Source organism: Danio aesculapii, chromosome 9 (assembly GCF_903798145.1).
Source record: "Danio aesculapii chromosome 9, fDanAes4.1, whole genome shotgun sequence".
NCBI classification, from domain to species: Eukaryota; Metazoa; Chordata; class Actinopteri; order Cypriniformes; family Danionidae; genus Danio; species Danio aesculapii.
The window spans coordinates 45,082,513-45,100,860 of record NC_079443.1 but is presented as its reverse complement, the minus strand read 5'-3'; the positions used below and the strand labels follow the sequence as shown (position 1 = coordinate 45,100,860).

The window sequence follows — 18,348 nt, the reverse complement described above, 5'->3', positions numbered from 1 at the left end:
TATTTAAAATATTGGTGGCATTAACAACAAATATCTAGAAATATATAAACAAATAAAAAAATTATACAGAAAAAAAACTTAAAATAATGGACAGACGGACGGATAGATAGACAGATAGAGACAGACGGACGGACGGACGGACGGACGGACGGACGGACAGACAGACAGACAGACAGACAGACAGACAGACAGATAGATAGATAGATAGATAGATAGATAGATAGATAGATAGATAGATAGATAGATAATATCTGCACTTATAAGGCACACTTTTAATAAATAGTCCGGTATTAAGATGGTATCTGCACTTATAACGCATATTTTTAATCAATATATTAGTCAGTATACACCGTCTGTATCATTCCAACACACTCTTACAGATTCAACTCGGACTCACAATATCAGAAAAGCATCAGCACACAACACATCATACAACAGATGAGCGACGAACAATTGACAACCAATGAAACAAAATCAATGCCCATCTTCAGCCTCACTGCTACATGTGATTAAGAGAAGAACCACCAGAGGGCTGTAAACATTTCTGACTGTAAATCTGACGCGATCAATCTCACATCACTTACAGAAAAAAACAAACCGTCGAGACCCGCGACCGGTGCTCTTTTGGGAGCGACCCTAAATAAACCCCTCATCTCACTTCACAACAGAAACATCCAGAAGCCCGAGCTGAGCACACAGGAGACCGAGTGACCCTTTGTGGATGCCAAAAATGACATAACAGTGTTAATGAATGTCATACCAGTGTGTTCGTGGAGCTGGAGAGGCTAAACGTCAGTGCTATGGTGGTCCAAGAAGACCCTCAGGGAACAGAAATATTCTCAGACAAGCGGGTTTTGATGGACAGCTACACAGGTCAGTCACACACAGATAACAAACGTTTACATACACCTCGCAGAATCGGCAAAATGTTAATTATTTGATCAAAACATTATTCAAATTTAATGTTGATGTTATTAAGTAGTTCTGACCTGAATAATATTTCACATAAAAGACGTTTACATATAGTAAAAACCACATTTATTTTGACAGGGACATAAACAACAATACTTTGACCTCCAAAGGAAATGTGTTTTGTGCCAGGCTTTAGCAAAGTCGCTATTTCCCGCCTGATGTCCATGGACAGAAGATCTTAAAACACTCATATTAAAAATAATAATAAATAAATAAATAAATAAATAAAAAGTTTCCTTTTAAAACATACTGTAACTACATTCTCACTCACATACAGAACACAAACATACTACCAAAATCAACATTTAATTAGAGTGCAATTTACAGATTCAAAAGTTTACATACACTTGATTCTTAATACTGTGTTGATACCTGAATGAAAAACAGCTGTTTGCGTGTGTGTGTGTGTGTAATGGTTCTTGTTCATGAGTCCCTTCTGAACAGTTATAATGCTTGCTGTACTTCAGAAAAATCTTTCAGGTCCCAAAATTCATTTTTCAGCAGTTTTGTGTATTTACCCTTACTGAAATGAATTTATATATATATATATATATATATATATATATATATATATATATATATATATATATATATATATATATATATATATATATATATATATACACACACTCAATGGCCACTTTATTAGGTGCACTTGTCCAACTGCTCAACGCAAATTTGTAATCAGCCAATCACATGGCAGTAACTCAATGCCTTTAGGCATGTAGACATGGTCAAGACGACCTGCTGCAGTTCAAACAGAGCATCAGAATGAGGAAGAAAGGTGATTTAAGTGACTTTGAACGTAGCATGGTTGTTGGTGCCAGACGGGCTGGTCTGAACATTTCAGAAACTGCTGATCTACTGGTATTTTTATGCACAACCATCTCTAGGGTTTACAGAGAATGGTCTGAAAAAGAGAAAATATCCAGTGAGTGGCAGTTCTGTGGCCTTGTTGATGCCAGAGGTCAGAGGAGAACAGCCAGGCTGGTTCCAGCTGATAGAAAGGTAACAGTAACTCAATTCCACTCGTTACAACTGAGGTATGCAGAAGGGCATCTCTGAAAGCACAACACCTCCAACCTTGAGGCAGATGGGCTACAGCAGCAGAAGACCACACCGGGTGCCACTCCTGTCAGCTAAGAACAGGAAACTGAGGCTGCAATTTGCACAGGCTCACCAAAATAGACAATAGAAGATTGAGAAAACGTTGCCTGGTCTGATGAGTCTCGATTTCTGCTGCGACATTCAGATGGTAGGGTCAGAATTTAGCGTCAACAACATGAAAGCATGGATCCATCCTGCCTTGTATTAATGGTTTAGGCTGGTGGTGGTGGTGGTGTAATGGTGTGGGGGATATTTTCCTAGCACACTTTGGGCCCATTAGTACCAGTTAAGCATTGTGTCAACGCCACAGCCTACCTGAGTATTGTTGCTGACCATGTTCATCTCTTTATGACCACAGTGTTCCCATCATCTGCTACTTCCAGCAGGATAACACGCCATGTCATAATGCGGGAATCATCTCAGACTGGTTTCTTGAACATGATAATGAGTTCATTGCACTCAAATGGCCTCCACAGTCACCAGTCCTCAATACAATTGAGCACCTTTGGGATGTGATGGAACGGGAGATTGGCATCATGGATGTGCAGCCGACAAATCTGCAGCAACTGCGTGATGCTATCATGTCAATATGGACCAGAATCTCTGAGGAATATTTCCAGTACCTTCTTGAATCTATGCCATGAAGGATTAAAGCAGTTCTGAAAGCAAAAGGGGCTCCAACCCAGTACTAGTAAGATGTACATAATAAAGTGGCTGATGAGTGTACACAGACACACAAACACACACATCTAGCTCCAAGTTCACTAGACATTTGCTTTAGAAACATGTAAAATATTAAATATCTGAGTAATTTTTATTGACTGTTTTACTTAGTTATTTTTAGAGATTTGTACTTTACTCAATGGGCTATATGCACAAAGACTTAATTTTCAGCCATGCAGCCCAAGGGCTTTCGGTGTCTTTTGTCTTTCCACTACAAAATTGTCACGTTTAAGATCTGATTTCTTTAAAAATCAGCAATCTTCACTGCCTGATAGATATACGATTTGAAGTGGGTCTCAGATCGGACAAGATGCACTGCATTAAATTCCATTTTCTCCGTCATGTCTTTAAAATATGACCATTTATTTTACCCCAGTATTTTAATGGAATTTCTGCGCTAGCCTGTCGCTACTGAAGGCGCTTGTGGTTACAACTATTTTTCATCCGGTTTTATGCTTGAACAACCAAATGAAAGCTGAAGTCTATTTAACTGAATGTATTGTAATTATATTACAACATTGATGCTGTAAAAACAACCTTGTGAAATTGAAAATAGTCACATTAAGCTTTCACCCGAAGTTTATCATTGGCTTTAAAGTTTTAGCTGTGCATAGAGCCCATTACATTTTAAACTGACTACTTACAAATGAGAACATTTCAGAAGAAACCACTATAAGTTAAAAATATAACATTATATAACTATAACATAAAGCATTACTTGTTGCATTTTTATGTTTTTTTTCCTAGTTTTTTTTATGCACATTAAATTTAAAAACCATACAATCAAACATGCGTTCTTAACCTGCAAGAACCAGCACTGTTTGTTTTAACACAGCATTGTTTCAGCTTGTTAAACGTTTATGGATAAAAATTAAGTCAGTTACGTAGTTATGTGTCGTTTAAAAATGAATATAGACACTGTGAAAACCTGCATGCTTTGTGTGCTCTGTGACTTCCGACTTGATGGTAGAGACTTCGTGCTCTCATCTCTGCTGTTTATTCTGATGAAATGTTTTGCAAGCAACACACAAACTGAAAGTATTTCATGTTGTTACAGTAGACATGGTGCCAGTGCCATGATAATCCCGTCAGGTTGCATATTTTCAGACCCAAATTTATTAAATAACTTAAAATATCAAATTACTCCTGTAAATATAGCAACATCTGACCAATGAAAAATGTATTTAGTGTTATTCATAAGTGTGAATAAAATGAAAAATACCCAGTTCTTTGTTCTGTTCTATTCTATTTAACTTATATGAAAAACAAAACCCTCTAGAAATCTCCTTACATTCGTTACATGATAAATGACTTTTGGTATAATCTCTTTTGGTAAATATGGCCTGTTTACACTCCATTGAAATGTTTATGGTCAACAGTATTATTTCATATTTTAGAACATTTTATTATGCTTACCATTTGTTTGAAATTAAAAAAAAAGCACTAACATTGTGTATATTACACAATCACTTAAACATTTTTCCATTTTAATCTCTCTATGTTTTTAAATTACAATTAGTAATTAGAGAAACAGCCAAATGAATGAAAACATCCTGCAAAGTTTGAAATCTGAAAGTGCACTGTGTGAAAGATATGGTCCATCAAAAGACAAAATGGACTCAATCATTATGGGAGACTTTTTGAAAAAGACACATTACATAGGACAACTATGGACAGTTGAAGTCAGAATTATTAGCCATCTTGAAATATTAGCCGCCCTATATATTTTTCCCTAATTCCTTTTAAATAGAAAGAAGATTTTTTTTTCCAACACATTTCTAAACATAATAGTTTTACTAACTCATTTCCAATAACTGATTTCTTTTATTTTTGATGATGATAGTAAATAATATTTTACTAGATATTTTTCAAGATACTAGTATTCGTCTTAAAGTGCATTTTAAAAAATTAACTAGGTTAATTAGGCAAGTTGGAGGCAAGTCATTGTATAACAATGGTTTGTTCTTTAGACAATTGAGAGAACAAAAGTTTAAGGGGGCTAATAATATTGACCTTAAAATTTTTAAAATAATGAAAAACTGCTTTAATTCAAGCCGTAATAAAACAAATATGACTTTCTCCAGAAGAAAAAATATTATAGGAAATACTGTGAAAAATTCCTTGCACTGTTAAACATAATTTGGGAAATATTTGAAAGAGAAAAAAATTCACAGGAGGGCTAATAATTCGGACTTTAACTGTATATATACTGTCCACCCTATACACAACATTGGGGATGCAACAATAGTTAGCCTACGGTACAATACATACCTCGGTTTTTTAACACGGTTTTCTGTTCGGTTCAGTTCTGATGGCTTGACAGTTTTTTGTTGTTATTCTATGCTTAGGCAATAGGAACAGTAAGAGGTTAAGGAGAAAAAAAACGATTTATTGCAATACCCCTTTGTTTTAGTTATAACAATAACTTGCCTAATTACCCTAACCTGCCTAGTTAACCTAGTTGCCTAATTAACCTAGTTAAGCCTTTAAATGTCTCTTTAAGCTGTATAGAAGTGTCTTGAAAAATATCTAGTAAAATATTACTTACTGTCATCATGGCAAAGAGAAAATAAATCAGTTATTAGAAATGAGTTATTAAAACTATTATGTTTAGAAATGTGTTGAAAAAATCAGAAATTGGGGGAGAATAAACAGGGGGGCTAATAATTCTGACTTCAACTGTATATATATTGCTATTGAATCAAAGAAACATTGACTTTCGTTTTTTTGACTACATGTAAAATATGGGTTGGATGGGTAATAGTACACCACATTTTTTTAGGACTACACCACTGAATAGGACGTGTGTTTGGATATAACTCAGTTTTTTGACTACACTTCATTATTATTGTTTATTTATTAATTTACAGGAAATTAGAACTGAAATTAGAAACCTTTTTGAAACAAATCTTTGCACTTAACAAACGAAATTAAATATGTAGGCTAATGGCTGTCTTCAATGGAGTGCGTACAACATTTCCTTATCCACAAAAGTAAAGGAGTAAAGAGTAAAAGTAAAGAGAAAGTAAAGAGGCCGAACGGAGGAGGCTCGTTCTTTATCCAGATAAGTCTGTATATGTGAAAAGGGCTATTGTCATGTAAATGTATCGTAATACTAGTGTATATCACGAATGGAGAAAAACAGCACACAAACGCCTCACTCTGGGGACATTTTTTTATTATTGTGTTTGAGGGGATGTTACAGTGGTTGCTCATCTCAGCTGAGCTACAAAACGTTCAATGAGATCGCTTCATTACAAACTGACAAAGGTATAACAGATTCACAACAGCATGTACCACAGAACTGGAAATGAGTGTGGGTCTCATATAAATGACATCATTTCTAATAATCTACAGCTTGTTTTTCCATTTTCTTTTTTTTATCTTTTTTTTTTTTCGTTTTTTCTTTGACTTCATACAGATAATGAATTAGGCTAAAATGCACCATAATATTTGGTTGACTTTAGGAACATTTTCCTTATTACATCACAAAATACATTTGTTTTTTTTTATATCCCAAAGAAGCAAGACTTGCAAGTAGGCTTTTAAACAGAACTAAATCTACAGCTACAAAATTCTACTCCGGCAGCCTTTACACCTTGGCGGGTCCTGTCTGCGCTCCCAGTCCGTTATCGGGTAAAAACACGGGGTAGAATCAGTATGACATATACACAGAAGTCCGTATTGTAAAGGCTATAAAGATTTGTTGCACGTTGTAAAGTTGCCTCTCCTGGATCTTTACACTCCTGCGGGTGGAAGGGAACAGGGGGGGCGGTGGCGGCAGAGAAGAGTGTGCGGAACGAGGGATGGACGAAGGGGATTTGGGAAAAGGAGGAAGGGCAGCCCAGAGGGTGGAGGTGTCGGTGACCTGCCGTCTATGTGGCATATCTCTTGGTCCACTGTCGAGCTATTCTGTCATGCTCTGCTCTGTTGGTCAGGTACTGAGTAGCTATGCTTCCCACCAGAGGATCCGCTGAGAGATGAGAGGAACAGAAAGGAGAAACAAAATAAAAAGTGAGACATTCTTATACCCTGGAGAGCTAAAGATGTGCCACAAGTTTCCTGTATTTATTGCAATAATTATGTGCAAGAGGAACGTTTGGCTTATCTGTCATGAAATCAATGTTATGCCTGGTATTTTAGCAAGACGTCAATGTCACATGCATATCTGTGGCCAAAGATCTTTTGACTTCACTGGGTTTTGTTCCTTCATATTATTTCCTCTTTGTGTTCCTTATGCTGGATTTACACCAAATGCGTAATGAAGCATTCGCGCGAGTAAATGACATACAATGTCAATGCAAGCATGTGAATAGAGACTATATATTTGAGTGTCTCACAAATGATGCGGAATGTGAGACACGTCTACTGTGCAGCCCAGCAAACTTATTTATTTATTTGTTTATTTCAAGAGTTCACAGTTAGCTGACGATTGATTATAAAGCGTGTTTGGCATGCTGTCCTGGGAGAGAGCCCTGAGCTCATGAGATCCTCGAGCCAGGGGGCTCTCTCCCATTTGCAGGGCGGGAGGCGAGTTTGAGCTTAGGTAGGTCCTGAGAACTCCCCTGCTTGTTAATAGTGAATGCAAATTATGAATAACTGGAGAGCAATATTGCTGATTAGTTGCTCATCTATGGTGTTGATTTGGTTTTGTCAATTTGCTTATGTTACATGTGTTTTGGCCTGTTGGAGGACACCAGAGAGCCTGGGGAAAACATGTAAACTCCCCACAGAAATGTCAACTTGGTCAGGTAAAGACCTGAACCAGTGACATTTTTGTTGTGAGGCAACGGTGCTAACCACTGGGCCTCCATCCCACCCTGTCAAGGAAAGGAGAGGAGTAAGGGTGGAAAGAGGGATTCTTCAAGAAGAAGATGGCTAAGGTAAGATACTCTGGTTATTTATAGCGATTTAGAAATAATCAGATTGCGGGACCAGCCACATTCAAACAAAAGCACATGCTCCTCTCGAAATTAGTTCATGAATAAACTTCACTTATTTTTACTTTTTTATAGAGGTCTAACAGACATCTAATAAACATCTATTAAACAGAAAATTGCTTGGTGGAAGCAAAGCATTTTTTTGTGTTCAAAAGAAGACGTCTAATAGACATCTAAACATAGATGTATTAGCTAAAATGAGGCAAAATTTGGACTGTCATTGAAAATCTAAAACTAGACTAGTCAAGTACACAAGAATGAATGACTACACATATCAAGTCTGTCTAATCTGTATTTGAGAAATAGCCTACTTTTGGGATATTCTTTCTTATGCTGTATTCACACCAGACGTGGTACATGCAAATAAATCGTGCTATTCGCACGTAACTAGACGTGTAAACATTTTGAGTTTACTCACTTCATTCGTGCCTGAAATTCACTTCACAATAGATGTGGATTCACGTCATGGACAGGGCTTCTGTCTGTCCGGTGACTCTAGCTTCATTGCTAAATGGTCAAATATCAAACGCACAAAAATCTCAACTTGCGCCCCTTCATTCTCGAGAACCGGGCCATTTGCAAGAATCGTGTTATTTGCACGAATCGTGCCACAGAATGTCTATTCACGTCTTTGCATTGACTTAACATGTAAATCACTCGTGCTTGATGCTTCATCCCCTTCTGGTGTGAACACATCATTAGATGCCTGTTTGATTATCATTGACTGCATCATGGGCAGGGCTTCTGTCCACCCGGTGACTCTAGCTTCATTGCTAAATAGTCAAATGTCAAACGCACAAATGCTCAACTCGCGCCACTTCATTCGCGAGAATCGCATAATTCGCGAGAATCGAGTCATTCGCATGAATTGCGCCACAGAATGTCTATCCGCATCTTTGCATTGACTTAACATGTAAATCACTTGTGCTTGACACTTCATCCGCGTCTGGTGTGAATGCACTGTTAGATGTCTATTTGATTTTCATTTCATTTCCGTTTTAGCCAAGACGTCTATGTTTAGATGTCAATTACACGTCTAAACACAAAATAGCATTTGGTGTGAACCCAGCATTAATTTCATATTATTTTGTCCATATTATGTCCATAACATTGCTAAGGAAAGACATTTTTGTGCTATGTTCACACCAGATATAACACGCACGAATAAATTGTGCTATTCACGCATAAAGAGGTGCATGAACATTGAGTTTACCTGCTTCATTCGCGTGTCAAATTCGCTTCCTTTGCGCGTCAAATTCGCTTCACAATAGATGCGGATTCACGTCAGGGGCGGGGCTTCTGTTTGCCCAGTGACTTTAGCTTCGTTGCTAAATGGTCAAATGCACAAAACGCTCAGCTTCATTTGCAAGAATCGCATCATTCGCACGAATCACGCTGCAGGATGCCTATTCGCGTCTTTGCATGGACTTAACATGTAAATCACTCGTGCTTGACGCTTCATCCGTGTCTGGTGTGAACACACCATTAGATGTCTGTTTGATTTTCATTGACTGCCGTTTTAGCCAAGATGTCTGTTTAGATGTCTATTACACATCTAAACACAAAATAGCATTCGGTGTGAACCCAGCATTAATGTCATATTTAATATTATTATATGTCCATGATATTGCTAAAGAAAGACATCTTTATTGACTTAACATGTAAATCACTCGCGCTTGACACTTTATCCGAGTCTGGTGTGAATGCAGCATTAGAGTTTCTGGGGTTTTGGTCTCCTGGAAGTAATTTGTTAATTCTAGCAAGTTTTCTTTTAATATTTGTTATAATATTTGTGACCTGTGAGGAGAATAATTCCACACTATTTTATAAAACACTTCACTGACTGTTTACAGGTTAATGACAGTTTCTACCATAATTCAAGCAAAACATCATTTGGCATAGGAAACAGCTTTTATTCTTTGACGTGAAACCACTTGACTGATGTTATGAATGAAATTGGAGCAACAGTGTGTTAGTAAATCTCCTTGTTTGACACATGAGCTACTGTACTACATTTATTCATTGCGCAAAGCATTTTTCATGCCTCACCCTTGAACAAACCAGTGCTAGATTGCAGATTTCAGATTGTGGTTTTAAAGCTATTATAGGAGAAAGACTAATTCTTATTGTGGGGAGACTTTTTACTTGCATAAAGCAAACAATATCAGCGATCCCTGGCGAAAACATTATTCTGAAAGACACAGACTGGCGCTGTGCAGAGCAGTGAGAAGCAAGCCGTCTTCAGCAGTAAATGAAAGAGCTGTGTGGGATTGAGCAGACACATCTGTCATGTGCTGACTCAGCTGACACAACAATGTCAGAGATGCTTTCCAGACAAACATGGTGATGGCTTTACAGAGGATTTGAAACTGTAGGGCTATTTTCTCTTACTCATAAAAAAAGCTTCACTTCAAGCCACACATCAACATGAAACCAAAAGTTGTCATCAGTTTCATACATTCGTAAATGTGATCTGTTTGAACATTTAATCGGTTTTAGATTTAAGCAATTCAATTTAAGTGATCTTTACGTATCTTTAGAACAGGGGTGCCCAAACTATTTCGTATGAAGGGCCAAAAACCAAATATCATTGAGAGCCGGGGGTGAAGATACACATACCAAACTAAACTACAAAACCAAATGACATTTATAACACAGTGGAGTTCAATGCTGAATACACTAGTTAAGCAGAATCTGCCTTTACCTTGATTCACTCCCCAACGTCTCTGTATTATCCTCTATCTGTCGTATGTACATTTTAAACAAAATCGGATTAATTTACACCATTTAAATTGAAATACTTCGCTTTTTAGTAGCTTAACAATAAAATAAACAAATAAAAGATTAAATTAAATTTAAAATTACAATCTCTAAACCATTCTCAGATGGGATAGCGGGCCAAAACAAAGGTTACTCTGGGCCAACTTTGGCCATCTCTGCTGTAGAAAAACGTGCACTTCTGAGTGTGCCTCACACAGGTGAGTGGACTTGACAAACCACCTGTAGAAACACTCCTCTCTCTATATGCACCGGACACTTTTCTTTAATTACTTCTTACAAGGACTCAATGAGGTAAACGATGTTTGCTTTTCTAAATGTACCAAAAATCATGTTGCTCTACTTACTTTTTGACCTCAAATACCTCTTTTGCACAAAATAATACTCACTATTGTTTCTGTTTTACGTAAACTACTTGTATAGTCTCTTTTAGGTTGTGTGTATAGTTTGTAGTGGTGGGCCGTTATCGGCATTCACGTGCTACGTTTATGTGAGACTCTTATCGCACAATAAAATAAATTTCGCCATTAATCTATTCTCAAAGTTGGATTGGGAGCTGGGTCTATTCTACGCAAGCTAAGATGACTTTCACCTTGATATTTTAGCGTGGACCTGACCGGTGAGCCGTTCTCAAAGATTTGTATTTAGTCATTATTTGGCACACATATTCTGAATGCCCTCGGGAGAATTCAAATGAGCCATTTAATCCAGATTAATGTAGATTAATTCCAAGTTTACAGTGAGATTATTCTAGATTTAAAAAAGTATCTATGCCCACCTATAATAGTTAGCCATTTATAGTATTGACCTTGTTCTTTTACGTATGAGCGGCTGCAGACATTGGTAACTTTTTGGCTTAGGACTTTCATTCTCATTCACTTCCATTGATTTTTTTGATGTTAAAAACAGCTTGTTTTGCTGGTTGATGTTGTAAACTAATATTTTCTATCCTTTGTTTTTTATGTATAGTCTTGAACACGCTTGTTTGTAGAGCAAGTAGTTTGACCGTTTTCTGCCATTTATTATTCCTAGCCATTTCTCCCATAGGCAACTGAATCAGACGTTCTGGAACAATCGAGCAGACTTCCGCATTTCAGAATAAGGTCAATGTGCATAATTAGATTACTGCTCCAATATATTAGTTATGCATAAGTTTAAAATAGCTCTTATGTCCAGTGTTGTGGTTATATTTCTTTATGTAGCACCATGGTCCTGTGAAACACGACATTTCATTCAACCCTATATAGTGGAATGAAAAAAAAGCTCAACTTTACTTAAAAATTCTCTCATTATTTACCCACCCTCCGCTTGTTTCACATCAATCAGGTTTTTTTTTAATTCTGTTGAACACGAACGAAAAGAAAATATTTTGAAGAATGCTGGTAACCTGACAGTTTACCAAAAATATATTGGAAATCAATGGGTTCTGCCAACTGTTTGGTTACCAAATAAGCCAGAATATCGTCTTTGTACAGTTTGAGGGTGAGATTTTAGTTAGTTGCCAAGTCTTATTGAGTTTAAACATTTCATTTCAAATTGATATTTTATTTCCTAACTATTTCTGTACATTAAAACTATTTTAATCATTTTGGATCAGTGTTTCTCAACCACTTTCGTAATGGACCATTAAAACGACATGTTTTTAATGTCTCCTTTGCCTGTCACACTCATTACAGGTCTCTCAGTCTCCGATGATCTGAATTAGATGTGTTCAGTTAAGGAGACATGAGCTGCGTCCGAAATCACCTACTACTCAGTAGGTACTGCATCTGAATTTAAATTTACTACTCGACCATTAGAAAAGCACGTTCTATACAGTATGAATGTGAGCCGTATGAATGGAACTCTGATGTACTACATCCTCCATTTCGCCATGATCACGTGACCTACACACGTCAGTTGCATCGCTTCACTGCCATTCATGAATTCTCTAGCGGTTCATCATGGGATAGTGTAGCATGCATCGGATGCGCAGTTCAGAATCTTGTCAGAAATAGTAGGTCATCTGGGTGCTTCTCACATTTTGTTTTTCGAATTTGGCAAATTCGGACATACTACTCGGCTTGCGTCCTGTTTTTAGCGTACTATATAGTATGGAAGTATGCGATTTCAGACACAGTGATGGAAACATCCAGGAACATGGTTGAGAAACATTGTTTCAGATAACAAATAATAGCTTGACATTTTGTCCTTGATTTATATGGGGCTCAATTAAATCTATTTTATTTATAACAAAATAATATTTTTTTATTTGACATTTTTTTAAGAATACTGATTTTACCCCATTGTTTGGTATCTACATGGTTAACTATATGCAGACTTTTTAAAACAGGCAAGGCATTTTTTTTTGTTTGTTTTGTTTCAGTACAGTGTAAATGTACAGTGATGGTTCACTCTAAAATTACAATTTTGTCTTCATCTCCTCACTCTCATGTGACATCAACCCGTTTCTTTCTGTCCTGGAGGACAAGATATGATGTTTTGAAAGTCAATTGGGAAAAAAATATATATTTCCTAATTAATTTTATTCGCTGAAACATTCTTCCACAGAAGTCAGTCAGTCATACAGGTTTTGGAATGACAAGAGGCCCAATAAATGATCATTTTCATTAATAGACTATTTCTTTAAAATCCTTGACCTGTCATTGTCAATCATGCATTAAGTCATGCACACATTTGACTGAACATTTCTAGAGTTATTCTGCAAGATCCCAGAATTGAGTATTTGCAGATTAACAGCAAATATTCAAATACTGATTCAGTCATTTTTCAGAAAGCAATTTGCTTTGGCACTAGAAACTGGCTGTAACAAAGAGCGCAAACTTAACAATTCAGCACAGAATGGCCAGTCATTAAACAACATGAATGTTCATTTTTGGATCAACTACCCCTTTAAAAAGTATATGCATTCAAGAAGCTGTTCTTTGATGTCAGTGGTAGGACGTCATTCTAACCAGCATTGACTCGCTTTACTCACCTGGATTGCAGTCTGTCAGCAGAGAACAGATGGAAAGCAGGACCTTGGAGATGGTCAGAGCCGGGCTCCAGTTATCCTTCAGGATGTCCAGGCAGATCACACCCTGACTGTTGATGTTGCAGTGATAGATCCTCGTACGAAACGTGACCTGCACAGAAGCAGAATAACCCAAATGATCACCAAACAAGTCCATCTAAAGAGGGATGATGTTAGCTCGCCAGTCCAGAAGCAGGCTTTAATGCTCTGGATGTGTTTTAACAGAGGGGGCTTTTGAGAGCTGGACTCTCTCATTAACAGCTCTCTCAGAAACCACGGCTGAGTCCTGAAAGATATCGATTTGATGAGACGATAGAGCCAAGCAAGCTTAACCTGACCCAGCTTCCCAATTGTGTCCTTATCTAGAGTATTGAGGACTTCTGGCCTCGGCTTACAGGACTGGCAGTGTTGTGGGAGGGCCGAGTCTGCAGGATAAGGGTCAAGGGTTAGTCTGGGTCATGCATTAGTCTGCTCCTTTAGCACATAAAGAGTGCTTCTTGTTTGTTGACTGCATATTGCTCTGCCCCCTGCAGCAGCTACTAAGACGTCTGTCACATGATGCAGCATAAACCGAGAGACCAAAATAACCCTGCCTGCCTGGCACAATGTGGGTATTGTATGAACATGGTGGTCTCAGAGTGAAAACACAGCCAGCATGACACGGGCAGCGTGTGTGAGGCCTTGCGGCCAACACTGGGAATAAAAACAAGACAGAGTTCATGACTCTTTGGGGAGATAAAAGCTAGTGAGTGGCCTACAAGGCATTGTAAAGCATCACACTGCAATGTAAAAATATGATCAAAAAGTAATGACAACAAATGCTTTAATGTTTTTTATTTTAATTAGTTCATTTACTAATTTAAAAGGGACTAAGCCAAAGGAAAATTAATAAATGAATGAATTTACTTTCAGTAATGCAAAATTGAACTTGACATTTTAAGATGCAAAGTCTAAATCTCATGGCGCAAAAGCATGTCTGAATCCATTTTTGCTATTTTAAGGACGTGTGTGTCTGGCCGACATCTCCCATAATTCTGATACGTTGCTCAAACTGTCTGGCAGGGGAGGGACGGGGTTTCAGAGATTTATGCTAACAGGCTAGCATTGTGGCAGATCACCTACTGCACCTTTAAACAAACCATCTGCAGTGTGAGGATCAAGAATGAGCCTCCTCCATTCGGCCTCTTTACTTTCTCTTTCTCTTTACTTTTACTCTTTACTCCTTTACTTTGGTAGATAAGAAAACAGTGTTGTACGCACTCCACTGAAGACATCCTTTGGCCTACATATTTAATTTCGTTTGTTAAGAGCAAAGATTTGTTTCAAAACTATTTATAAATTCAGTTCTAATTTCCAGCAAATGAATAAATGAACACTAATAATAAAGTGTAGTCAAAAAACTGAGTTATATCCAAACACACGTCCTATTCTTATGCCCCATATAGTGATGCATACATCTCAAAAACATGACAGGCTTTCAGCAGGTCTATTTCAATTCCTCAAAATAGCAACACACAAACAATGCACCTTAACACATCTCTATTTTAGACCAGCATGTCCATGAGTCCACTAAGTGGCGCAAATGGATTTTCTATTTAAACAACGTGGTACAAAACATGAAGATTAGGATTGCGCTGGTCTGAAAATAGCAACAAATCGCACCAAACACCTCTTGCATCTTATTGCACTGAGTGTATGATAGGGCCCAAAGTCGGTTTAATTGATGCATGTTGAAATAACATGTAAAAATACTTCTAAATTTAAAGGAGCAGCAATTTTTTACTGTAAAACAATGCTGGGTTCCACACAATTGATTTGTGTTGGGACAACATGGAGGAATTAAAATAACTTTTTACACATTTAAGTGGATTAAACATAACACAATTAGGTTGTCCCAAAAAACATCAAGAATTGTTTTGTTTCCGCTCATTTTAAACAAGCAGTTTGAACAACACACGTCATTTTTGAGTGCACAGTGTACTCTTAAAAATAAAGCTTCAATGAAGACCCTTTAAAATCATTTGAATCTTTCCAATCCACAAAGTATCTGTGCAATAATCTGTGCAATAAACAGTACTTTGTGGTTTTCTGGGGGAGTCTAAAAGTATTGAAGTACATAAAATACACAATAAAATGAAAAATAACACCATACAGTCTTCATTGCATAAAAAAGACATCTTTATTAAAGTTTCTTGTGCCTACATAATTTAATTCTCTTATAATGCTCACACAGTCACATGCCTTAAAAACACATTATTTAACCCTATTATGGTTAAACACTGCAGTAACTACACAAATCTCAAGTGTTTTGGAACTGTGGCTCTTGCTCAACTCTAATCCAAACATACAAACATTGCACACCCTGCACAGTGACTATTAGAGATGCACACTTTGCAATATTGATGCTGAAACGATACACTGTGCAGACTTCACACAATGAACGCTGCAAAGTAGTCCAGTCCTTTCACCATCAGTCTGATAGTCTGCCAATGCGAGATTAAGAAAACAAAGTTCAAAGACGAATGACTTCTAACAAACTTGTTGAAGGTTGAATTCATTTGATCAGATCTTTACTGAATCATCACCCTTTTATGCTCATTAGGGAAAGACCTTATTAGCCTAACAACATAAACAGCTTTCTCTGTAAACAGCCAGGTAGGATGTTTGAACTGACAGACAGAACGAGACGAGACACAAAATAAAAGAGGAATAGCTCTTTTTAAAGGCACATAATGACCCAACCAAATTGCTCTGTAAATAAGCCAATGCATTAGAGCTTTTTACAGCCTGGTTTAATCGATTCTCTTATTACTAGATAGTCTTTTAGGATGAAATGCAGTCTCTTTTCCACCCTGCTTTTAATCACAGACTCATTCACAAAAGCACAGATTATAGAGTTTTGGCTACAGGAGTTTTAGCACAATTTACAACAGATTTTCACCCTCAGAGAATCTTAGATTGAATCTTGTTGAGGAACTTGATCGGCTTCGATTTTCAGATAGAATTTGGATAGCCTACATTTTGCACAATAGAAAAATCATTACATGTAGGGAAATTCCCTGTAAACCACATGCCAACACATGCAAGAGAGAGAGAGAGAGAGAGAGTTAGAAATATAATATTTCACTCGATTATCATTCATTTATTTTCTTTTTGGCTTAGTCCCTTTATTAATTTGGGGTCGCCACAGCGGAATGAACCGCCAACTTATCCAGAATATGTTTTGCGCAGCGGATGCCCTTCCAGCTGCAACCCATCGCTGGGAAACATCCATCGCCACTCATTCACACTCGGACAACTTTAGCTTACCCAATATAATATTTCAAAACATCTTTATTAATACAATTTCTTTACCAGATAAAAACATTTAGCTGAAAATATATAATAGTATAATATCTCATATAATAGTGTGGAATAGACAGCAGAGAATAAAAGTGGGGCAAAGTTGCATTCATTCATTTCTTCATTCATTTTTCTTCAGCTTAGCCTCTGATTTATCATAAGTCACCACAGCGGAACAAACCGCCAGTTATTCCGGCATATGTTTTATGCATATAAGCCCTTTCAGCCACAACCCAGTACTGGGAAACATACACACTTGAGAAAACACACACGCATTCACACATGCACTCATACACTATGGCCAATTTAGTTCTCAATTCACATATACTGCATGTCTTTGGATTGGGGGGGAACCAGAACACCCGGAGGAAACCCACGCTAACACCGGGTGACAGTGCTAACCAGTGAGCCAATGTGCCGCCATAAGTTGCATTTAGTGAATTAACTTCCTTTACTATGATAGTACACAAGTTGAATATCACTTTTAAACTTGCTAGCTATCCAAATATAAGTGCTTTAATGGGAAAAAAATATGTAGCATATTATTAACTGCAGCAATAGGGTATATACACAGCTAGTGTTTTTCAGCCAATAATAGACTTCCAGGAAGAGCTTTATGTGACTATTTTCAATTTCATACAGTTCCTTTTACAGCATCAATGTTGTAATGTAATTCAAATATAATCAGTTAAATAGACTTAAGCATTTAAGAAGACGAAAGACAGTTTAAATGCAGGCGGCGGCATTAGCGGCAGGCTATCGCAGAAATTCAATTGAAAATACTGGGATAAAATTAATTTCCTTATTTTAAAGACATGGCGTGGAAAAATATCAATTAATGCAGTGCTACTTGTTTGGTCTGATACCCACTTTATATTGTATCTCAGCCAGGCAGTGACAATTGCTGGTTTTTGAAGAAATCGGATCTTAAACATGGCGATTTTGTATGGGATGACAATTAACCGAAAGCCCTGGGACTGGCTGACTGAAATTAAAAGTCTGTGTGCATATAGCCCATTGTGGCAACTACAGTTATCAAAATTTAACAACATTTAGTAGAATAATAGTATTAGTAATAGTATTCTCCCAAAATGTCTTTTGCTGCATGTTTAAACTAGTTATCTAGTTAAAATTATCTGTAAGGTCTTAAGGTTTTTTGTGGGACAATTTAATAGTTTTATGCTCAACTTACTTAAACTCGCAAAAAATTTTAAAGTTAACTTAATCAATTTGTGTTGGGACAACATGAAGGAATTGTGTGGAACCCAGCATTTTTTACAGTGTAATAGTATTTCAAGCTTTATTTACCAGAGTTGTCAAAATGGCAGCATGCATTTAATATGTCTTTTAAAACGGCATAATCAGCACTACGAGAAAGTGAAAAGTCTCGTTTCCACTGATTGGTACAGTTCAGTTCGGGTCACCTTTAGTAGGCTTGTGTCTCCACTAGCAAATGATACCAATAGTACCCTA

The 18,348-nt window shown here is 37.1% G+C and overlaps 1 protein-coding gene across 1 annotated transcript in view; it reads right to left on the bottom strand.

Moving 5' to 3' along the window:
• Window positions 1-5,963: 5,963 nt before the first annotated feature.
• ube2e3 (ubiquitin-conjugating enzyme E2E 3 (UBC4/5 homolog, yeast)) overlaps window positions 5,964-18,348 on the bottom strand; it is a 91,366-nt gene continuing 78,981 nt past the window's right edge. Inside the window, exons 5-6 of the mRNA XM_056465836.1 lie at window positions 13,498-13,645; window positions 5,964-6,775 (exon numbers count right to left, since the gene is read on the bottom strand). Of these exons, the coding sequence (XP_056321811.1) occupies window positions 6,678-6,775; window positions 13,498-13,645 (246 nt within the window). The 3' untranslated portion in view covers window positions 5,964-6,677. The remainder of the gene's footprint in view (window positions 6,776-13,497; window positions 13,646-18,348) is intronic.